Source organism: Budorcas taxicolor, chromosome 9 (assembly GCF_023091745.1).
Source record: "Budorcas taxicolor isolate Tak-1 chromosome 9, Takin1.1, whole genome shotgun sequence".
Classification (NCBI taxonomy): Eukaryota; Metazoa; Chordata; class Mammalia; order Artiodactyla; family Bovidae; genus Budorcas; species Budorcas taxicolor.
The window spans coordinates 75,272,321-75,297,501 of record NC_068918.1 but is presented as its reverse complement, the minus strand read 5'-3'; the positions used below and the strand labels follow the sequence as shown (position 1 = coordinate 75,297,501).

The window sequence follows — 25,181 nt, the reverse complement described above, 5'->3', positions numbered from 1 at the left end:
AAGTTAGTTTTTCATTTTTCAAAAGTATGCCTTTATCAGCAGGATACAAGTGAGAAAAAAGAATACCATACTACAAACCCCAACTTTGCTCCATCAATAAAACAGAAATTCAGTTATGTTTTTCACTTTGTAACATTAAATAAAATATTCCTAAAATATTGGCATCTATATACAACAGGACTCTTCTAGAAACCAGTGGTTAATAACTTATTTTTTCATTATGGTTGCTCTGTGATCTTAGATTTCTGAAGTTCAAGTGTTTTTCTTAGGAACATATCTACTTTTGTTGTATGTATTTTTGGCATTCAAACTTGAATTGTTTCTATGACACCAACTCTGCTCACTTTGATTGAAAAGAAAATGTTTTTGATTAATTAGATGTCTGTGTCCTTTTACATCCTGCCAAATAATATATATTTTACAGAGAGCGTGTAAAGGGGCCAAGAAGATTAATCTTCCTGTTCATCTGTAAAACTGTTGTATCAGAATAAAGTGTATCCGAATAAGGGGCTTCCCATGTGGCGCAGTGGTAAAGAATCCACCAAACAGTGCAGGAGATGTAGGAGACATGGGTTTGATCGCTGCATTGGGAAGACCCCTGGAGAAGGAAATGGCAACCTACTCCAGTATTCTTAGGTGGAAAATCCCATGCACAAAGGAACCTGGCAGGCTACAGTCCATGGGGTCACAAAAGAGTTGGATGCGACCGAGCATGTGTGCACAGAATAAGGTGTAAGAGAGTATGGACTTGGACCTCCATAACAGTGTAGGTCAAAGAGAGAGAGAGAGAGTGTGTGTGTGTGTGTTCATGCATGTGTGTGCTATCGTGTCTACAAACAGGTACTCTATGGGATAAGTCCTGAGAGTACACATTTAGAAATATTTTTATAGCAATTACTCATCACTGGATCATTTTACTGTATCCTATAAAAGTTTCAGTTTGCAACAGAATCAGCAGAAAACTTTTCATTGTAGATAGTAAGAAAATAACCATTTAAAAGGCATGGTGAAGAATGAGTGAGTGAAGTTGCTCAGTTGTGTCCGACTCTGGGACTCCATCGACTGTAGCCTTCCAGGCTCTTCCATCCATGGAATTTTCTAAGCAAAAATACTGGAGTGCATTGCCATTTCCTTCTCCAGGAGATCTTCCTGACCCAGGGATTGAACCCAGGTCTCCTCCATTGTGGGCAGACACTTTACCATCTTGAGCCACCAGGGAAGATCCATTGACTTATTGTAAAGCCTGGAGAAAAGTTTGGGAATAAAGACCACGGCACTTTCCAAGGCCCCCAGAAATAATAGGGAAGTTGAAAGCCAAGTTGGCACTTGAACTTGATGATGGCTTGGTGTTGCAAAAAAAAGTGCTTGGATGTGAAATCAATAATGATATTCTTTACATGTCCTCTGACATTATGGAGGAAGTTGTTGTAAGTTACCTATTATATATGAAGATAGTAGCAAGAGTAGGGTAGTATTTAAAGAGTCACGAACAAATGAGTAAATAAATATACATATATGTATATGTATGTTGCTATTTGGGGATTCCCAGGTGGTGCTAGTGGAAAAGAACCTGCCTGCCAATGCAGGGGACATAAGAGATGTGGGTTTGATCCCTGAGTTGGGAAGATCCCCCCAAGTAGGGCATGGCAACCTATTTCAGTATTCTTGCCTGGAGGATCCCATGGACAGAGGAGCCTGGTGTGCTATAGTCTACAGGGTTGTAAAGAGTTGGACACAACTGAAGCAACATGGCACGCACATATATTGCTGTTCAGTCGCTAAGTCGTGTCTGACTCTTTCGGGCCCATGGACTGTAGCCCTCCAGGCTCCTCTGTCCATGCAATCCTCCAGGCAAGAATGCTGGAGTAGGTTGCCATTTCCTTCTCCAATGTATGTGTGTATATGTATACAAATGTAAAGCCCAGAGCATGTAAAGCTGTCACAGGGTCTACAATCTCCTATGGGTAAGGTGTCTTCAGGAGTGAGGGCCAATTTGTGATGCACCAACAACAGAGGTGGGAGCAACACACGAAGTTCTAGAGAACAGCTGGATAACTGGACCTGTGATTCTCAAGCAGGATTGCTGCTACAGCGGCAGCATCCGGGGTATCCAGCAGAGTTTCAGCGCCATATGATGTACTAGAACCACACAGTACTGCCATGTAATGTAGTAGAACCACACATCCCTTTTTGGTGGGAGGGTAAGTAAACTTCTTTTTGATGGTACATAATTAAACTTATTTTATATTAAAATAAAATGATAATAAGACATATTTAACAGTGCTTTGAGGAATTTTTTGCTTGAGGACAGGCTGCTTTGGTTGCTTCTATATTTTGACTATGGTAAATAGTGCTTTATGGAACATGTGCATTTGAGGTGCATGTATCTTATTTGAAATAGTGTTTTCATTTTCTTCCATCCCTACTCATTTTTACCTGTCCTCACTGTTTTGTGACCCCTCCTTATTACCGCAAACCATACCCTCATAAGGGGTTAATATCTAAAATATATAAACAGCACATACAATTCAATATCAAAAAAATACCAATCTGAATGGACAGAAGACCTGAATATACATTTTTCCAAAGAAGACATACAAATGACAAATAGGCACATTAAAAGATGCTCAACATGCTAATCATCAGAGAGATGCCAATCAAAACCACAATGAGGTATCACTTCACACCTTTGGAATGACTATTGTCAAAGAGACTATAAATAACAAATATTGGCAAGGGTGTGGAGAAAAGGGAACCCTTGTACACTGCTGGTGAGTATGTAAATTGGTGCAGCCACTGTGGAAAACAGTCTGGAGGCTCTTTAAAACACTAAAAATAGAGCTACCATATGATCTACTCCAGGGTATATATCTGAATTCCACTCTTGGGTAGATAGCTGAAGAAAATGAAAACACTATTTCAAAAAAGATACATGCACCTCAAATGCACATGTTCCATAGCACTGCTATTTACCATAGTCAAAATATAGAAGCAAACTGAGTGCCATCAGCTAGGGAATAGATAAATAAGATATGTTGTGTACACACACGCACACACACACACACATATTTGGCCATCTGATGCAAACAGCTGATTCATTGGAAAAGACCCTGATGCTGAGAAACAGGGCAGGAGAGCAGGAGAGCATGGGGTGGCAGAGGATGAGATGGTTGGATGGCGTCATTGACTCAAAGGACATGAGTTTGAGCAAACTCCAGGAGATGGTGAAGGACAGGGAAGCCTGGCATCGTGCATTCCATGCAGTTGCAAAGAGTTGAACATGACTTAGCAACTGAATAATCAATCTGTCTATCTCTATATATATAATATAATGGAATATATTGTATATATATATATATATATATATATAGTGGAAAAATTTGTGTTAGAATAGAGGAACACAAATATTTAACATTGGTTATAAAAGATGTAGGATACTATAGATAAAGCAAAAAGAATCTATATTTAGTGACAATTGTATATGCTATCACTGCAAAAAGAAATTCTCACTTTTATCTTTAGGTTAATTGTTTATTAATCAGGTCCTTGAGCAGATTACCACTCTAGTAATTAAAATGAAGACCTATGAATCCTGTATACATATTTTTCCGTGTTCAGCCTTAGCCATCATATATGTTAAAATAATATCTTGTCCAGAATCTCTATTTCAAAATATGGATTTATCTTACCAATAAGGGCAATACTTACTGATATTTTCCCTCCGTAAGCTCTGATCTCGCTCTTCCTTCCCTGCTGGGGAAGATCCTCCACTTTCACTGTTTGTTGACTTTGCTAGATCCTTCATGCCCTTGCCTACTTGCCACTTCTTCCACAGCATGCTCCCTGATGGGTATAGACTCTTTGTTATCAAAATTCATGGAACTCTTTTTATCTGACTCTTTTATGGCACTCGAAGATGTTACTACTAAACTTTATACGACATATGCAGCACTAAAAAAAACCTTGCATTCTATGAAATCACACACACAAAAATAACAAGACATATAGAACACATAAATATGTAAAGTTCAAGAATGGGAAAAATCAATTCATCATGATAGAGATCAGACGAATGGTTTTTTGAGGAAGGAAAAGTCTGGGAGAGAGAATGAAGAGGACTACTGGGATGTTTTATTGTGATCTGAACAGTGGCTCCTGTGTATACATGTATGTGAAAATACACCAAGCTGTTCAATTAAAATATGTGTCTTTATTAACTGTAGTTTACATGATAAGGTCAGCCTTCTCTGAGCTCTATTCTCCACTTGGCTTTGTCCTTAACCGGTGGTGAATCCCAGTTTTAGCAAAGAATCCAGCTAAACTAGTTTGTTGAGAATCTCCCCACCACTGATATCCAATTAAACGTCTTATCTTCCTTACTTGATATTTAATCAAATTTCTCTTCCCTGACCCTTGATACCTAGCCAAATTCATAGAGGTATTTTTCATTAGTTCCCTGCTTGTTATAAATCTTCACTGGTTTCTGTTGTGTTCAGAATTGAGTTCAATCTCTCTCCTCCTACAATGTAATGGCTTTCTGGTTAGCCAGGCTTCCCTGTCCTTCACCATCTCCTGGAGTTTGCTCAAACTCATGTCCTTTGAGTCAATGACACCATCCAACCATCTCATACTCTATCACCCCATGCTCTCCTGCTCTCCTGCCCTCAATCTTTTCTTGAATAAAATCTTCTCTGTCATTTTTAACAAGTATTCAGTGCAGTAAATTTTCTTTTACATAAACTTAACATAACTTTAAAAAACTTAATAATAAAATCTAGAACTTAATGAACAAGGACTGTATTCTATTCACCTTTATATTCCTAACATTATATTGAAAAAAAAAGTGAAAGTATTAGTCACTCCATCATGTCCAACTCTTTATGACCCCAAGGACTGTAGCCCACCAGGATCCTCTGTCCATGGGATTCTCCAGGCAAGAATACTGGAGTGGGTTGCCATTCCCTTCTCCAGGGAATCTTCCCAACCCAGAAACGGAACCCAGGTCTCCTGCATTGCAGGAAGATTCTTTACTGTTTGAGCTACCCAGAAAGCCATTACATTAGACTCTACTTATTACAGGAATGAGTACTTTAAGAGTTAGAAATATTTCAATTTTTGTCAATTTTTAGATATATGATGTAGGAAGAATAAGGTGACCCTCTGAGTTTTTGTCTCTAAATGCTATAAAATAGGAATAAATAATAAGGTCTACCTCATAGTTGCCGTAGGTTAAAGTCAGTTAGTGAACAAAAGCACTTTGTGCCCACCCCAGAAAAACAGGATTAGGATGAAATTTATTGTTTATACTTTTCATATTAAAAGTTATGGAACTTTACTTTTATAACAGTTGAGTTATACTCCTGAAGATGTGCAAGTGGAAAAGCACAATTTGTGAAGTGAATGTCTTTAGCCTCCCTGGACAGTGCAGTGTGGTGGGTAATGAAGAGCACTGTCTGCTTGCTGGCTCTGTTTCTAGGTAGCTTGTGAATTTAGAAAATTATTCTGGGTCTGTGTCCTGGTAAGTTGGAAATAATATTATATATCAGTGGGATGATATGAGTATTAGATGAGATAGAGGTAAAGAATCTGTCGGCCAAAGCAGAAGACCCATGTTTGACCCTGGCTAGGGAAGATCCCCTGGAGAAGGAAATGGAAACCCATTCCAGTATTCTTGGCTGGAAAATCCTATGGTCAGAGGGACCTGGTGGGTTACAGTCCATGGGGTCACAAAGAGTTGGACATGACTTAGCAACTAAACAATAGCATAGTATTTCATAATCCTAGACCCAAGCAAGTCACTCAATAAAAGTAGTTAACTTCATTACTATGATTCTTATTGCTATTATTTATTGTTATTGGGATTAGAAAAGTGCCAGATTTATAGTTGTATCCCTGCCTTCAAGTCCATATACTGCTACTTTCTAACCAGACTGCACCCTTATTTCTGGTTTCATCTTTTCTTAAGTGGTGAGAATCATATCTACTTGGGGACAAAGTGAACATCTGCTTGGTAAAAAGAAAATGCTTCAGAACTTATTTTCTTATTGAACAGTCCATGACTTTACAATCCTATAAGGAAATAGATTCTGAATTTTTTTCTTTTTAGCAAGCATAACTTGTTGACTAGCTATTAAGAAGTGCAGGTAACGGCTCCATGCTTGGGGTAGCTGGGACAGGGCCCACTGACCTTCTTCCCCTGCTTTGGTTTGGCTTTCAGACACAGGCACGCACTCAGCATCAGGTGTTTTCCTAATGAACTGGCTGAGATAATGGAGACGAGCCTGGGCAGCCTAAAAGACAGACAGCATCAACACATAGTCCAGGAAACACCATCTCAACAGTACTCATGATAAGGGAAAATGTCAATGAATATGGCAGTCTGGTCCAGGCCAGCTGTTACGAATCATCAAAGAAAAAAAATTCTGAACTGTTCATGATTTTGACAGTGATTTGTGAGAACTAGTGAAGAAGCAGTCCTAAAACTTAAACACTGGGCAAGCCAGCTCAGATCCAGTTGCTGCTGAACTGTTTTCCTCTGCCTCAATAACCCTGAGCTGGGGATATGAAACATATATAATAACAATGTTTCACTATGACAATGACTCATATAAAATAGAGAGAGGAGGAATCATGAAGTACATGTATTTCACAAGGGCAGTGCATGCTTCTTTTTTATCTAACGCGTGTTCAGAATACTTGAAAGCATGTATTAGACATTTTTATGCTTTTTTAGTTGGCAGTGTTAAGGACACAGTGTTAATCCCAGATGATGTGTAAGAACAAGGTGACCTAAGGTTTGGGCCGAAAGTGTTACCATAACGTGCTTTGCTTTCACAAGTCATCTGGGTATCCAGATAGTATTAATAACATTTCACAATGTGTCCAAATGTGGTCTTAATATTTAGTTAGTTGATGTCTGACAAAATTTCAGATATTTCCTAAAGTAAAGACTACGTGGTTTCACTAATATGGCTCTTCCTTCAGACCACACCCAGGAATGAAAGGTAAAGGACAATTTTTCAAACTCAGATAACCTTGATTGATCTTCCTGGCTCCGTCATCTCCCAGGCTTGCTTCATGGCTCGGATTTCATCTGTTCGTTCTGTATCTTTTTTCACTTCAAAAAACTCCGCTTCATTGTGCTCAGTGACCAGCCTCAGAATCCAGTAGGGTTTATTTGGGTCTTCTTGTTGAGGGTGGGCAGCGTACATCTGACAAAGCACAGTAAAAAAGTTTGGGTCAGATGCTTTCTTCCTTTCAAGAGGGTCTAGATTTTACTTTATGATCCATAATTTCGCTATAAAGTATTTTACCCAAGAGAAATGAAAACATGTACTTGCAAAACGACTTGGAAAAGAACATTTATTATAGCCTCATTCATTACAGCCAGAAAATGGAAAATGATATAAACATCTGTCAATTGATGAATGGATAAACCAACTGTAGTATATTACTTTGTTGTTGTTGTTTAGTTGGGAAGTTGTGTCAGACTCTTTGTGACCCTATGAACAGTAGCCCACCAGGCTCCTCTGTCCATGGGATTTCCCAGGCAAGTATACTGGAGAGGCTTGCTATTTCCTTCACCAGGGGATCTTCTCAATCCAGGGATCAAACCTATCTCTCCTGCTTGGAAGGCAGATTCTTTACCACTGAGCCACCTGGAAAGCTCACATGGACTGCTACTTAACATTAAAAAGTAATAAACTATTAATGCACACCATCGTGTGATTGAAGTTCACACAGACAATATACTGAAATAAAGAAGGTGAACATGGAAGAGTACATCTTGTATGATTCATTTGTATGAAATTCCAGGACAGGCAAAACTTGCATCGGGGAGAGGTGTGGGAATGACAGAATCCACTGTGGAGAGGTTTAGGGGAATTGCTAAGCTTATGGAAATGGGCTATAACCTAAACCTTGACAGAGATATATGGGTTACATGATGAGTGCACTTGGCAAAATTCATCTCACTGAAGTGTATATTTAATATTGCTGTATTTCACTATATGCAAATTTTAACTAAAAACTATAAATAATTCTAAATTCCACTTAGGCTCATTCATACCATCTGTTTACATGAGGGCAGAAATAGTTATTTCCAAGTCCGTATATATTGATATACATTTATTATGAAAGATGACATTTTGATGTCTTGTAGGATCACTTTCATGCACCTTAGGCTGGGAGCTGATTGTCTTAGGGCTTGAAAATGTCTAGAAAATTGAGACTTATGGGTAGCAATCTGGTAGGGAGAGGAGCTTGAATCTGATGTGGTTTCTAGCACTTTCCATAAGCCTGCTGCTGCTGCTGCTGCTGGTAAGTCGCTTCAGTCGTGTCTGACTTGTAGCGACCCCATGGACTGCAGCCTACCAGGCTCCTTCATCCATGGGATTTTCCAGGCAAGAGTACTGGAGTGAGGTGCCATTGCCTTCTCTGCCATAAACTGAGACAATGGCAATTATCCATATTATATAACGCAGACGGGGAAGTGGAGATTGGGGGCGCCACTGAATAGTTTTTATAAGCAGTTTGGTTTTAATGTTACCAAAAAGATCTAGCTTTCTACAATATTCCCTTACTACTCTGATGAAAATTTAAATCTCACAGTTGGAAATTCTTTTATTTGTTCTTTCTAAAGCACAGCACATAAGCTCTTGCCATCTTTCATACTGCTTGATAAATAAGTTTTTAAGAAACTTCTCCAGGATAAAGTTTTGATTAGGGAATGGAACACTTTGAAGAACTAAGGGAAGGCCCCATGTCTGTAAGAATTTATGGATTGAATTTAGCTTAATTGCTTTAACTTGGAATGGTTTCGTTGTAGTTGTTAATGATAGGACTATTTTCTCAGAAAATTCAAATCATTGATTATATATCAGTGAGTGATAAACTGGAGCTACATTTAGAAAAGTTAACACTCAACATTATCTTGAAGTTTCAAGGCAAAAAAAGTGGTTGAGTGGAACTTCATCTATATTTTTGAGCCACACAATGTTGCAAGAAACACATTTTGAATAGAAAACATCATCTGATTCTTTCACGTTTCAAACATAATTGTAATTTGATAGAGAATGTACCATTTTTCTGCATTTTTTAGATGATATTACACTAAAAGGCAACACTTGGACTGTAGAATACAGCTAGTGAGAATGTAAGTAATGTAAATTTAGGAAGAGAGTAGCTTCTTCAAATGAAATAAGATCAGTGATCAAATACATTCAACCTGATTTTGGTGACTAAAGCAAAAATGCAAAGTATATGATGTTTGGTTCATATGTTAATAAATTTTCAAACAACCAACAATATCATACCAAAAGCTACTAAAATCAGCTAGCACGATATTAAGATTCCTAAAGCTTAGTTCATTATTAATGTCATAAAACCCAAATCCCGTATGAATTCTGAAAGCAAACATACCCTTTGTACTTTGCATGATGGTCTAAACATCATCTTTTTCAGGATTCCCTAGAACTTTTGGGTGTTTGAAAGTTAACCTCATGCTGAATCCCACAATTCCATACTAAACTTGATATATCTTCTGAACAGACTTTCATTTTGGAGAATATGCACGCATTCCTCACAGTTTGGAAAAGAACAGAAGGCTTTCACACATGTCCATTTTTAGTTTTACCCGATCATTAGCTTTCTGAATAAATTTTTTGGACAATATTTTTGCAAGTTTTTCTATTTTTTCCTTATTTTCTTTCTATGGACTTCAACCCTTTTACCTGAATCTTATCCAGCTTTTTGTTTCAGCTTTCATCTGGAGTTAAGTGTTTACACATTATGGGATTGAATCCAAAATAGGTAACAGGAAATAACAGAACATCAAGTATTATGTGGGTTTTTTTCTGTATCTGTAGCACTGTTGATAACTTCAGTTTGGTTTTCAAGAGTGTGTATGTCACAGTGTTTCTTACATCACTCTCATAATGTCCAATGCCCAATATTCAATGTCCTAGGCATGCTAATGGGATGTCTGACCAAAGACATTTACACTCATTCATTGCTAATACTGAGGGGTTAGTTGGAAGCAAACTTCCTTCTTGATGAAGATCATTTTCCAAATGCACGCTTTGCAAAGTAGCCTGGAGCAGCAGATGCAGCTCTGGTGGCCTACCACATCTTATACTGACAGCCTCCCAACTACTAAGAGCTAGTAATAAAAGCTGTTGGCATTATCCCTCTGTTTACCATGGTACCTACTGCAGCTACCTTAAGACTTCTGGGATTTCTTGCTATTCCTGTCATCAGTGTGTATCCCATTTTATCCTTAAGAATATTTCCCAAAGTTTGACTATCATAAAATGCTGGGCTTCAATTCATTTGGATGGTTCCAACAATGACATTTTGTGAAAACACATCTTATCTTCATTTTTGACAGAGTTCCTTACATTCACCCAAGGACGTATGAAACGATTCCAACATGAAGCTAATATGGTGCTTGTACTTCCACCGCAAATGCAGTCAAAGAACTGATAAACTGGCTGTGTGTGAGTTCAGCTGATTTGCACAATGTCTGATGAGTTGTCACATCCCTTATTCCTCCATCACCAATTGTGCAAAGTCTTCCTTTCACTGGATTCATGTAGCCAAAGTGAAGCCAACATTTTTCTAAATGCAGTCTGAAAAATGCCATCTTCAATTTGTCTCAGCCCTAAAAAATATGGGATAATTATTTCCTTGGCAGCCACTCCTTTTCCCTCAGGAAATTTCTGAAGATGAAAGTCACTTCTTCAATACATTAACACAGAGCTTTGGGTCAGTTGTTCTTAATGCTTGAATGAATGCCCAGGTTCTGTCATCAATACTTATCCTGGCAGTTTTTCTTGTTGAAGAGATAAATGTTTTTTTCTGCTCTCCATTTTTGTCTTTGCTGCTAGTCTTGCTTACTTTTAACTGCCTCTTCCTGGAACTGAATCATACTTTAATTTGGTAACGAGTACACCAATATAACTATCTACACTAAAGCTCATCCACCTTCATTGAAATGAGTAAGAGAGTTCGCAGTACTTTGTTTAGTATTAATAGAAACTAGAGGAAGCTCAGGTGACCCACTTGGACTTATAGGCTTGTCCACAGCATATAAAGAAGATTCTGAGTTTAGCTTCTTACAAGTCAGGACACCAGTAACTGAAGAACTGTATTTTCTCGTTTCAGTGTTTCTATTTTCAATTTATGATTTGTCTTGGAAATGTCTATTTCCTTTTTTGGAGACTTTTCCCCTCACCTTTCAGGTATGAATTAATATGATTTGATGAAAGGTAGAATGACTCTCCAAATTTTGTGGTTAAACCATTTGTGCTATGACAACGACTTTGTTTACTCTTCCTTCATCTTAATTCCCTGACTTCTCTTTTCTGCTGATTTAACACTGTTTTTTCAGAGATTTGGCAGTTTGCTTAACATTTACCTGTTTTCATTGGCCACTGTAGGATACTTTTCTTAATATTTGAGAACTTGCCTTATTGAGCTAAACATGAAATCATTTCATTCTGATTGCCATAACACCCTTTGAAACAAAGTTCAATGGTGACATATGAATGCTCACTTTTCTAAGTCCCTTAGGAGCACAAATGCTAAATTTCAAGTTTCTAATATATAAACCTTGGTTGCTTGTAGAGTAACCAGTGTTACTTGAAGTATGTGCTTCATTTTGGTCTGTTTACACTTCATTTTGCTTATACGAAATCCTCTTTGTAGGCTGATGTGGCTTATTCTCCAATAAAGCTGAGGTGGGCCTAAGAAACACTGTTGCTTGCTTCTCTACTTCTTCAAAAGACCATTTGCATAATGGGATGCAGGCTGAAACTGCTTCTGTAACAGTGGCAATTCTCCTCTTCCTGGCATTGACATTGGACTGGAGCTGGCTTGCAACAGCTGAGCTTTCAACACAAACAGAAGAGCAACACCCTAAGCACCACCAGCCCCTCAGTTTCCCCTTGCCACCAGTGGAAGTTAAGTTAAGGTTATTTACCTTTCAATGTTTCCAAAGGTATACTCCAAGAGCTAAGAAATTACACCTTGAAAATGCAAGTGGACATGTATTTCTCTGACTGGAGTATGGGAAAATGGAGTCATCATCTTTGAATCTGTTCATTTTTCTTTAGTGTGTGTTTTACTACCAATATACTATTTGGTTAACCAAGCTGGGAGATATCCTTTGTTCCTTCTTGCTGTTTGTCATCCCCTTTGGATTAATAACTACATACTGAGTTTGTTTCTTAGCTAGTTCTTCATTTGTCTTCTTCTTCCTTTCTTTGACTTGTATCTGAAACAGCTTGTACCCTTTTGTCTGGACTATTACACTGCTTTCTGATGGTCTTCCTATCTTGTCTTTTTGCTTTTAATTTCATACCCTTAAAAGTCATCAAGGTATCTGAAATGTAAATCTCATCATGTCAATACACTTCTTAAAGGCCCCACCTTCCACTCCCAAGCCCTGCATAGCCTAAGCTGCAAGCACCAATGATGGGAAGATTTTGTCCTTACAGATAATTTGTCTTGAGTTCAGTGTTTAAACAGCTTGAATCTGAGTATCTTTAGGATTGTACTTGTACTCCTCAGATTTCCCACCCACATACTCCTCCTTACCCCTAATCATGGGGATTACTTAACTGGCAGTGAAAAAATTTGGAATCAGGATCCCTGGCTTATATAGTCCCACCTTTCTAACCAGGCTTGAAGGCTCCTCTCCACTTGACCCTTACTTAACCTCATAACTTAGTGACTAAGAAACCAGATTGTGTTGGATTTCGCCTCAGCACGTCTTTGATCACTGACTCAGTTCAGGATTCCTCTAGGCAGAGGTACCTATCCTTTCTACCACTGTGCATATCATATGTAACATCACAACTCTCTTTTTACCTTCAGTCTCCTCCATTAGACTGTGAGTTTTTTGAAGGTAACATCAGAAATCCAAGTCCCCAAAACATCTTACATATTAAAAGCTCAGTTAATGCTTTTTGATACTAAACTAAAGAAGACTGCTTACAGAAGATGTCCAAGGAATTGGGCATTTAAAGTATTTAAAGTATCCAGATGATTGCTGGACACAAGGAGATGGAATTTTTCAATTTTTTCCTTAAAAGATATGGTATTTAACCAATGACCCAATGAGCCTAAAGCTATTAAGCGATTCTGTTAAGAAAGATAAGAAACAGCATCACACCCACCTGAGGCTCAAAGCGAGGTGCTTGTTTTTCTTTGGCTGTCCTTTCTTTCTCAGAAGACTTTTCTTTACCTTTTCTTGTTCCTTTGGAAGTTCCTGAAGATTTTTGTCCCTCACTGATGGTGTGGGCATCTGGACTTCCTAAGGTAATTAATTCCTCATGTTTCTCCCCATGTGCTAGCAGAAAAAAAGGAAACCAGTGAGTCATGATATAACATATCATATAGGAAAAAGGGAAGAAGTCAAAGAAAACTGTTTAGTACAGACCTTTGGAATTTTTTTTTCTTTTTTTAAACAAACAAGCAAATGAACAGAATTTTTATAAAGACCTATGAGACTCACTTTTATACAATCGAGAGATAATTCACATACTATAAACTCCCCATTGAAATTATAAATCTGTAGTTTTGGTTTATTCATAAAGTTATGTAATGATCACTACTATCTAATTTATTCCTGATCTGGATGTTCTTAGGTCCTTTTCTTGCCTAATTGCCTTGACTAATATCTTCAGTACAATGTTGAATTGATTTATCTCTGTTTTAATATTTATTAATCCCTTCCCACTGCCTATTTTGGGTTTAGTTTTTTAGTTCTTTTCCAGTTTTCTAGCTTTTTATTTTTTAAGGTGGAAAGTTAAGTGATTGATTTGAGATCTTTGTTCATTTTAAATGCAAGCATTTATAGCTATAAATTTCCCTCCTAGTACTGCTTTCATTGGGCTTCTCAGGTGGTGTTAGCGGTAAAGAACCCACCTGCCAACGCAGGAGACATAAGAGACATGGGTTCAATCCCTGGGTAGGGAAGATCCTCTGGAAGAGGGCATGGCAACTCACTCCAGTATTCTCGTCTGGAGAATTCCATGGACAGAGGATTCTGTTGGACGATGGTCCACAGGGTCACAAAGAGCTGGACATGACTGAAGTGACTTCTGGAGAAGGCAATGGCACCCCCCTCCAGCACTCTTGCCTGGAAAATCCCATGGACGGAGGAGCCTGCAGTCCATGGGGTCGCTAAGAGTCGGACACGACTTAGCGACTTCACTTTGACTTTTCACTTTCATGGACTGGAGAAGGAAATGGCAACCCACTCCAGTATTGTTGCCTAGAGAATCCCAGGGACGGGGGAGCCTGGTGGGCTGCCGTCTATGGGGTCACACAGAGTCAAACACGAGTGAAGCGACTTAGCAGCAGCAGCAGCAGAAGGGACTTAGGTACGTTTTGCTATGTTGTTAACTGTTTTTCATTCATCTCTAAGTGCTTTTGCATTTCCCTTATAGTGCACTTCATGTGGATACGAGTTACTGCCTACTATCCTTTGATTTCAGCCTGAACGACGTCCTCTGGTTTTTCTCATAGCAAAGATTTGTTGGTAACATTTTTTTCAGTTTTTGTTTTTCTGGAAATGAGGCTTTGAAAGAGATTCAGTCCCATTTTCCTGTACCAGGAACACAGATTGTTAGATTTCAAAGACACTGCTTTGCTGGAGACCATCAGATGAGACTGGGGCAAGTAAAAATCCTATAAACCTTCCTGTCCTTAAAGAGATACAGTCATTTTTCTGGAAAAGAGCCTTTGGTAATTTCCAGAATTCTAAAAGTTGATTCTGATAATCTCTGCTAGTTTTTTTTTTTTTTAATTTTATGGAGGATTTAATTTTTTGAATCCTTTTTTTCTTTTTCTGGTATTTCCATTGATGTTCTGCTGGATTTCTTTTCTTCTTTTAGGCTTCTGAGTTATCTCTGCACGATGTTTGTCTGGAGCAGAATCCTGAGAGAATGGAGGGTTCACATAGGCCAGATTTCTCACAGTGGCCTGGAGACCTTGTCATAAGTGCATGAAATAGCAAAAAGCTCTGTGGACGCAGGTGAGATTCCATCCCAAACAGCTCAGCTCTCGGATGTGATGAGTAGGCAAAGCAAAAAATGGACTGATTTAACTTGTGTGCAGAAAAGTGAAAATAATAAGGCCACAGAAAGAAAATAAGGTTACTAAAATGAGAGTAAGAGTGAGGCACAAGGGTAGAGAAATGATGGATCATGGTAACTGAACCAAGGGACAAAGAAGACAGAAAGACAAAGACTTTTATAGGCAGCCACACAATAATCTTTTATCAGAAACCCAGGAGAGAAGGCGGAGCCACTGCAAAGGACATATTTTCTCTTTGGTTTTTTGAGCCCCTTGGTTAGCCAAAAACTTTGAGGGTGAAAAAGCACTACTTGCCCAGAAATGTGAGCCCATGTATTTCAGCTCTGCTTCCCTGCAGAGCTCCTCATGGTGCCTTTGGTACACACAGATGGTGCAGTATCAGCTCTCCACCTGTAGCCCAGGTATGAGAAAACTGGGCCTTGACCAGCCTCATTGGCTACAGCTACCGCCTCAGTTTCTTACCCCAGTAAAATGCAGGTCCCAGAGGTCTCAATGGCAGCAGAGTCAGGATTTAACTATATGTTAGAGATCTCTCTGTGGCCAGTGCTACATAACAGGACTTCATAAAAGCTGGAGTAGAGGAAGTCATTCTTTTTACCTAGTGCTGCCAGACAACTCTGTTACCAGTAATGCTATGCTTATCATAAACCAGCAATTCACAATTGTAATGAATGTATGAATTACTCAGTTCAGTTCAGTTCAGTCGCTCAGTCGTGTCCGACTCTTTGCGACCCCATGAATCGCAGCATGCCAGGCCTCCCTGTCCATCACCAACTCCTGGAGTTCATTCAGATTCACATCCATCAAGTCAGTGATGCCATCCAGCCATCTCATCCTCTGTTGTCCCCTTCTCCTCCTGCCCCCAATCCCTCCCAGCATCAGAGTCTTTTCCAATGAATTACTCAAGAAGACTGAAAAATGTAGATCTTGAAGCCCAAACCTCAGAGAGTCAAACCCTTTAGAGTTTAATATTGTTGTTGTTCACTTGTTCAGTTGTATCTGACTCTTGTGACCCCATTGGACTACAGCACACTAGGCTTTCCTCTCCTTCACTATCTCCTGGAGTTTTCTCAAACATATGTATTGAGTTGTGGATGCCACCCAACCTTCTCATCCTCTGTCACTCCCTTCTCCTCTTGCCCTCATCTTTCCAAGCATCAAGGTCTTTTCCAGTGAGTCAGTTCTTTGCATCAGGTGGCCAAAGTATTGGAGCTTCAGCTTCAGCATCAGTCCTTCCAATGAATATTCAGGATTGTTTTTCTGTAGAATTACCTGCTTTGATCTCCTTGCAGTCCAAGGGACTCTCAAGAGTCTTCAGTCTTCTCCAGCACCACACTTCAAAAGCATCAATTCTTCAGTGCTCAGCCTTCTTTATGGTCCAACTCTCAAATCTGTACATGACTACTGGAAAAAACATAGCTTCGACTATATAGACCTTTGATGACAAAGTGATGTTTCTGCTTTTTAATACACTGTCTAGGTTTGTCATAGCTCTTCTTCCAAGAAACAAGTGTCTTTTAACTGATATGGAGCCCAGGAATGTACAGTTTTAAAACTACCTCAAGTATTTCTGAGTCATACTTGAGAGACTTTTAAGCAATATATACAGCTTTCCCTTTCCATCGAAGCAAATGCTGCGAAGAGTTGGGCTGAATGGAAGAATACCACTGAGTGAGAATTCAATGAAGCTGAAGGTACCTTTGGTTTTTATTTTTTTAATTATTTATTTTTTTACTTTACAATACTGAATTGGTTTTGCCATACATTGACATGAATCAGCCATGGGTGTACATGTGTTCCATATCCTGAACCTCGCTCCCACCTCCCTCCCAATCCCATCCCTCTGGTTCATCCCAGTGCACTAGCCCTGAGCACCCTGTCTCATGCATTGGATCCTTTGTATTTTTGTGTTGTCTGTTGTGATTTCTCCATTTTCATTTCTAATTTTGTTGATTTGATTCTTCTCCCTTTGTTTCTTGATGAGTCTGGCTAGTGGTTTGTCAATTTTATTTATCTTCTCAAAGAATCAGCTTTTAGCTTTGTTGATTTTTGCTGTGGTCTCTTTTTTTTTTTTTCTTTTCATTTATTTCTGCCTTAATTTTTAAGATTTCTTTCCTTCTATTAACCCTGGGGTTCTTCATTTCTTCCTTTTCTAGTTGCTTTAGGTGTAGAGTTCGGTTATTTATTTAACATTTTTCTTGTTTCTTGAGGTAAGCCTGTATTGCTATGAACCTTCCCCTTAGCACTGCTTTTACAGTGTCCCATAGGTTTTGTGTTGTTTTGTTTTCATTTTCATTTGTTTCTATGCATATTTTGATTTCTTTTTTAATTTCTTCTGTGATTTGTTGGTTATTCAGAAGCGTGTTGTTTAGCCTCCATATGTTGGAATTTTTAATAGTTTTTCTCCTGTAATTGACATCTAATCTTACTGTGTTGTGGTCAGAAAAGATGCTTGGAATGATTTCAATTTTTTTGAATTTACCAAGGCTAGATTTATGGCCCAGGATGTGATCTATCTTGGAGAAGGTTCCGTGTGCACTTGAGAAAAAGGCGAAATTCATTGTTTTGGGGTGAAATGTCCTATAGATGTCAATTAAGTCTAGCTGGTCCATTGTGTCCTTTCAAGTTTGTGTTTCCTTTTTAATTTTCTGTTTAGTTGATCTATCCATAGGTGTGAGTGGGGTATTAAAGTCTCCCACTATTACTGTGTTATTGTTAATTTCCTCTTTCATACTTGTTAGCATTTGCCTTACATATTGTGGTGCTCCTATGTTGGCTGCATATACATTTATAATCGTTATATCTTCTTCTTGGATTGATCCTTTGATCATTATGTAGTGTCCTTCTTTGTCTCTTTTCACAGTCTTTATTTTAAAGTCTATTTTATCTGATATGAGTATTGCTACTCCTGCTTTCTTTTGGTCTCCATTTGCATAAAATATCTTTTTCCAGCCCTTCCCTTTCAGTCTTTATGTGTCCCTTGTTTTGAGGTGGGTCTCTTGTAGACAACATATATAGGGGTCTTGTTTTTGTATCCATTCAGCCAGTCTTTGTCTTTTGGTTGGGGCATTCAAACCATTTACATTTAAGGTAATTATTGATAAGTATGACGCCATTGCCATTTACTGTGTTGTTTTGAGTTTGACTTTATACCCGCTTTCCGTGTTTCCTGTCTAGAGAAAATCCTTTAGCATTTGTTGAAGAGCTAGTTTGTTGGTGCTGAATTCTCTGAGCTTTTGCTTGTCTGTAAAGCCTTTGATTTCTCCTTCATATTTGAATGAGATCCTTGCTGGGTATGGGTATAGTAATCTGGGTTGTAGATTTTTCTCTTTCATCACTTTAAGTATGTCCTGCCATTCCCTTCTGGCCTGAAGAGTTTCTATTGAAAGATCAGCTGTTATCCTTATGGGAATCCCCTTGTGTGTTATTTGTTGTTTTTCCCTTGCTGCTTTTAATATTTGTTCTTTGTGTTTGATCTTTGTTAATTTGAGTAATATGTGTCTTGGGGTGTTTTGCCTTGGGTTTATCCTGTTTGGGACTCTCTGGGTTTCTTGGACTTGGATGACTATTTCCTTCCCCATTTTAGGGAAGTTTTCAACTATTATCTCAAGTATTTTCTCATGGCCTTTCTTTTTGTCTTCTTCTTCTGGGACGCCTATGATTCGAATGTTGGGGCATTTAACATAGTCCCAGAGGTCCTTGAGGTTGTCCTCATTTCTTTTAATTCTTTTTTCCTCTCTGCTTCATTTATTTCTACCATTCTATCTTCTACCTCACTTATCCTATCTTTTGCCTCCTTTATGCTACTGTTGGTTCCCTCCAGAGTGTTTTTGATCTCATTTATTGCATTAGTCATTGTTGATTGGCTCTTCTTTATTTCTTCTATGTCCTTGTTAAACATTTCTGGTATCTTCTCAATTCTTGTCTCCAGGCTATTTATCTGTAACTCCATTTTGTTTTCAGGATTTTGGATCATTTTCACTATCATTATTCTGAATTCTTTTTCAGGTAGACTCCCTATCTCCTCTTCTTTTGTTTGGTTTGGTGGGCACTTATCATGTTCCTTTACCTGCTGAGTATTTCTCTGCCTTTTCATCTTGTTTAGATTGCTCTGTTTGGGGTGGCCTTTCTATATTCTGGCAGTTTGTGATTCCTCTTTATTGTGGAGGTTCCTCCCTGTGGGTGGGGTTGGACGAGTGGCTTGTCAAGGTTTCCTGGTTGGGGAAGCTTGTGTCAGTATTCTGGTGGGTAGAGCTGGATTTCTTCTCTCTGGAGTGCAATGAAGTGTCCAGTAGTGAGTTTTGAGATGTCTATGGGTTTGGTGTGACTTTGGGCAGCCTGTATATTGAAGCTCAGGGCTATGTTCCTGCATTGCTGGAGAATTTGCATGGTTTGTCTTGCTCTGGAACTTGTTGGCTCTTGGGTTGTGCTTGGTTTCAGTGTAGGTATGGAGGCTTTTGGATGAGCTCTTATCGATTAATGTTCCCTGGAGTCAGGAGTTCTCTGGTGTTCTCAGGTTTTGGACTTCAGCCTCCTGCCTCTGGTTTTCAGTCTTATTCTTACAGTAGCCTTAAGACTTCTCCATCCATACAGCACCAATGATAAAATATCTGGGTTAATGTTGAAAAGATTCTCCACAGTGAGGGACACCCAGAGAGGTTCACAGAGTTACATGGAGAATAGAAGAGGAAGAAGGGAGATAAAGGTGACCAGGAGGAGAAGCGGGGGACTCAAAAGGGGAGAGAGCAATCTAGCCAGTAATCATTTCCCTATGTGCTCTCCACAGTCTGGAACCCTCAGAGAGGTTCACGGAGTTACACAGAGAAGAGAAGAGGGCGGAAGGAGATAGAGGTGACCAAGAGGAGAAAAGGGGGAATCAAAAAGAGAGAGACAGATCCAGCTAGCAATCAGTTCCCTAAGTGTTCTCCACAGCCTGGAACACACAAAGAGATTCATAGTTGGCTAGAGAAAAGAAGGGGGAGGGAGTAGATAGAGGTGACCTGGGGGAGAAAAAGGAGAGTCAAAAGGGGAGAGAGTAATCAAGACAGTAATCACACTCCTAAGTAAAAATGGGTACTGAAAATTGGATTCTTAAAGGTACAAAACTGATAACAAATACCAAAAAGTAAAGGTGAAAAATCTAGAGTAGAGGTTAGATTCTCAAAAATACAATATTAAAAAAACAAAATCACAAAAATTATTTAAAAAATATATGAAGTTTGCCTTAAAAATAAGGTCTTTTTTTTTTGCAAGGTAATAGTAGGTTATAAAAATGAAAATTAAAGGAGTAATAGAGGACTTCAGTTCAGTTCAGTCGCTCAGTTGTGTCTGACTCTTTGCAACCCCATGAATCGCAGCACGCCAGGCCTCCCTGTCATAGAGGACTTAAAAATTAAAAAAAATTTAATTAAGAAAATATAATAGTAAAAATATATCTAGGAATTTCTCTGGTGCTGTTGCAGGCAGGGTGGGGTCAGTTCAGTTTCAGTTCCTTGTTCCAGCTTGCACTTCTCAACATCTATAGGCCCCTTCCAACGTAGTTGGTGTTAACTACAGGGTTAACAGGGTTTTAATCTGTTGCACCTGTCACTTCCAAAGCAGTTCCCTCTGTTTATTTTGGCTTCTTCTGTTTGCAGGTCTCTTCAGTGTCTAATTTCCACCCTGACACAAGGGGGTGAAGGTGGTCACTTATCTAGGCTCACTTGTTCAGTCGTGCTGTGGGGAGGGAGGAACACTGCAAGCAAATTTCACTGGCATGTGTTGGGAGTGCTCGCAGTGTCTCGCCACACTGGGTTTGCCCCCACTCACGGCGTGTGTGCTTTCCCGGTCTACTCTGCACAGGCTCCAGGTTGCTCTGCAGAGGAACTGTCTAAAGTGGGCCCTGGGTTGCCTGCACTTCCCAGGTCTAAACTGTTCAGGTTCCAGTTCTCGGGTACTCCACACAGGTGCAGACTCAGTTGGGCCTGCGTTTTATGCCCTTCCTGGGTCAGAGCAGTTCAGGTGACCAGGTGCTTGGTGAGCGCACTCTCCCCAGGTGAGGGGTGCATCTTACCGCCTCTCCTATCCCAGCCGCTCTGTTTCCTGGGTGCGCAGTGGGCGCGCTGTCTCAGGTGTGCAGTGTGTCTCTACTGGGGAGCTGGTCTCTGGCTGCGACCCTCCCAGAGGATGTCAACAATCCGGAATCCCAGGAAGTCTTGGTTAGCAACCGGAAGCCTGCTCGCAGTTTGGTAGAGGATACTGTCTCAGGGCCAAGATGGCCCCTTTCTGGTTCTGGCTGCTGCCTGCCTGCCTCCCTGCCTCTGGCTAGCCAGCTGGCTAGCTTTCCTCTGGTATTCGCTCAGTCCTTTGTTGTGTGAGCAGGCCCAGCAGTGCCTTATGTTAGAGCTTTTTGCGGGATAGTTCTCTCTCTCTTTTTTTTTTCCTTTCTCTGGCTATCCCGCAGTTTGGGTTTCTATCTCACCTTAGCTCCCTCAGATTGCCCTCAGGGCATTCAGGCCTGGTTCTTACCCTAAGCAGTGCAGCCCTCGCCTCCCTGTTCAGCCCATGCTTACTGGTGGCACATGTGAGCATCTGGGCTACTTCTCTGCTGGGAGTTGCTGTTAAGGCACGTAATCTGTGGGGTTTATTTATTTATTTATTTTTCCTTCCATTTATGTTACCCTCTGAGATTTCCAAACTCCCACAGACCCGCTGGTGAGAGGGTTTCCTGGTGTTTGGAACCTTCTCCTCTTTTAAGACTCCCTTCCCGGGATGGGTCTCCATCCCTAACTCTTTTGTCTCTCTTTTTATCTTTTATATTTTGTCCTACCTCCTTTCAAAGACAATGGGCTGCCTTTCTGGGTGCCTGATGTCCTCTGCCAGTGTTCAGAATTTGTTTTGTGGAATTTTCTCAGCCTTCAATGTTCTTTCAATGAATTTGTGGGGGAGAAAGTGGTCTCCCCATCCTATTCCTTCACCATCTTAGGACTGCTCTCCTATATTTGGCTTTTAGTCGTGTCTGATTCTCAGTCGTGTCTGACTCTTTGCAACACCATGGACTGCAGAACTCACTGCTACTCTGTCTATGGGATTTTCTGGGCATGATTACTGGAGTGGATTACCAATTCCTACTCCAGTGGAACTTCCCAACGCAGGGATCGGATCAACGTCTCTTAGTCAGTTCAGTCACTCAGTCATATCCAACTCTTTGCTACCCCGTGGACTGCAGCACACCAGGCCTCCCTGTCCATCACCAACTCCAGGAACTTATTCAAACTCATGTCTGTCGAGTCAGTGATGCCATCCAACCATCTAATCCTTTGTTGTTCCCTTCTGCTCCTGCCTTCAGCATTAAGGTCTTTTCCAGTGAGTCAGTTCTTGGCATCAGGTGGCCAAAGTATTGGAGTTTCAGCTTCAGTATCAGTCCTTCCAATGGATATTCAAGACGGATTTCCTTTAGGACTGACTGGTTGGATCTCCTTGCAGTCCAAAGGACTCTCAAGAGTCTCCTCCAATACCACAGTTCAAAAGCATCAATTTTTCAGTGCTCATCTTTCTTTATGGTTCAGCTCTCACATTCATACATGACTACTCATTGCAGCACTGTTTATAATAGTCAGGACATGGAAGCAACCAAGATGTCCATCAGCAGATGAATGGATAAGAAAGCTGTGGTACATATACACAATGGAGTATTACTCAGCCATTAAAAAGAATACATTTGAATCAGTTCTAATGAGGTAGATGAAACTGGAGCCGATTATACAGAGTGAAGTAAGCCAGAAAGAAAAACACTGATACAGTATACTAACACATATATATGGAATTTAGAAAGATGGTAACAATAACCCTGTATGCAAGACAGCAAAAGAGACACAGATGTATAGAACAGACTTTTGGACTCTGTGGGAGAGGGAGAGGGTGGGATGATTTGGGAGAATGGCATTGAAACATGTATACTATCATGTAAGAAACGAATTGCCAGTCTATGTTCGATACAAGATACAGGATGCTTGGGGCTGGTGCACTGGGATGACCCAGAGAGATGATATGGGAGGGTGGTGGGAGGGGGGTTCAGGATTGGGACTCATGTATACCCATGGCAGATTCATGTCAATGTATGGCAAAACCAATAGAGTATTGTAAAGTAAAAAAAAAGAAAAGAAAAACCATAGCTCTGACTAGACAGACCTTTGTTGACAAAGTAATGCCTCTGCTTTTTAATATGCTGTCTAGTTTGGTCATAGCTTTTCTTCCAAGGAGCCAGCATCTCTTAATTTCATGGCTCAGTCCCCAACTGCAGTGATTTTGGAGCCCAAGAAATAAAGTCTCACTATTTCCATTGTTTCCCCATCTATCTGCCAAGGAGTGATGGGACCAGATGCCATGCTATTAGTTTTCTGAATGTTGAGTTTTAAGCCAACTTTTTCCTTCTCCTCTTTCACTTTCATCAAGAGGCTCTTTAGTTCTTCACTTTTTGTCATAAGGGTGGTGTCATCTGCGTATCTGAGGTTATTGATATTTCTCCTGGAAGTCTTGATTCCAGTTTGTGTTCATTCAGCCTGGCATTTCTCATGAGGTACTCTGTATATAAGTTAAATAAACAGAGTGACAATGTGCAGCCTTGAAGTACTCCCTTCCCAAAATGGAACCAGTCTATTGTTCCATGTTCAGTGCTAACTTCTGCTTCCTCACCTGCATACAGATTTCTCAGGAGGTAGGTCAGGTGGTCTGGTATTTCCATCTCTTTCAGAATTTTCCACAGTTTCTTGTAATCCACACAGTCAAAGACTTTGGTGTAGTCAACAAAGCAGAAATAGATGTTTTTCTGGGACTCTTTTGCTTTTCCGTTGATCCAGCAGATGTTGGCAATTTGATCTCTGGTTCCTCTGCCTTTTCTAAATCTAGCTTGAACATCTGGAAGTTCACGGAAGCCTGGCTTGGAGAATTTTGAGCATTACTTTGCTAGCATGTGAGATGAGTGCAATTGTGCAGCAGTTTGAACATACTTTGGCATTTCCTTTTTTTGGGGATTGGAATGAAACTAACCTTTTCCAGTCCTGTGGCTACTGCTGAGTTTTCCAGATTTGCTGGCATATTGAGTGCAGCATTTTAACAGCATCATCTTTTAGGATTTGATGATTCCAACTGGAATTCCATCACCTCCAATAGCTTTGTTCATAGTGCTGCTTCCTAAAGCTCATTTGTCTTCACATTCCAGGATGTCTGGCTCCAGGTGAGTGATCATACCATCGCGGTTATCTAGGTCGATACGATGGTTTTTTGTATATTCTTCTGTGTCTTACCACCTCTTCTTAATATCTTCTGCTTCTGTTAGGTCCATACCATTTCTGTCCTTTTTGTGCCCATCTTTGCATGAAATATTCCCTTGGTATCTCTTATTTTCTTGAAGAGATCTCTAATCCTTCCCGTTCTATTGTTTTCCATTTCTTTGCATTGATCACTGAGTAAGGGTTTCTTATCTCTCCTTACTATTCTTTGGAACTCTGCATTCAAATGGGTATATCTTTCCTCTTCTCCTTTGCCTTTCACGTCTTTTCTTTTCTCAACTATTTGTAAGGCCTCCTCAGACAATCATTTTGCCTTTTTGCATTTCTTTTTCTTTGGGCTGGTCTTGATCACCACCTCCTGTGCAATCTCACAAACCTCCATTCCTAGTTCTTCAGGCACTCTATCAGATCTAATCCCATGAATCTACTTGTCACTTCCACTGTATAATCATAAGGGATTTGATTTAGGTCGTACCTGAATGGTCTAGTGGTTTCCCCACTTTCTTCAATTTAAATCTGAATTTGGCAATAAGAGCTCATGATCTGAGCCACAGTTGGCTCTGGGTCTTGTTTTTGCTGACTGTATAGAGAGTTTCTCCATCTTTGGCTGCAGAGAATATAATCAATCTGATTTCAGTATTGACCATCTGGTCATGTGTAGATGTCCATGTGTAGAGTCTTCTCTTGTGTTGTTGGAAGAGGGTATTTGCTATGATCAGTGTGTTCTCTTGGCAAAACTCTGTTACATCTCTAGCATAACACGTTTTTACATCTCTTTTATTGGCAGGAGAATTCTTTACCACTAGTGCC

At 39.9% G+C, this 25,181-nt stretch overlaps 1 protein-coding gene across 1 annotated transcript in view; it reads right to left on the bottom strand.

Annotated features, from left to right (window-relative positions):
• The window catches only part of ADGB (androglobin), a 185,955-nt gene that overhangs the window by 11,293 nt on the left and 149,481 nt on the right, over positions 1–25,181 (bottom strand). Inside the window, exons 30-33 of the mRNA XM_052645937.1 lie at positions 13,179–13,351; positions 7,035–7,211; positions 6,188–6,290; positions 3,709–3,843 (exon numbers count right to left, since the gene is read on the bottom strand). Coding sequence (XP_052501897.1) covers positions 3,709–3,843; positions 6,188–6,290; positions 7,035–7,211; positions 13,179–13,351 — 588 coding nt within the window. The remainder of the gene's footprint in view (positions 1–3,708; positions 3,844–6,187; positions 6,291–7,034; positions 7,212–13,178; positions 13,352–25,181) is intronic.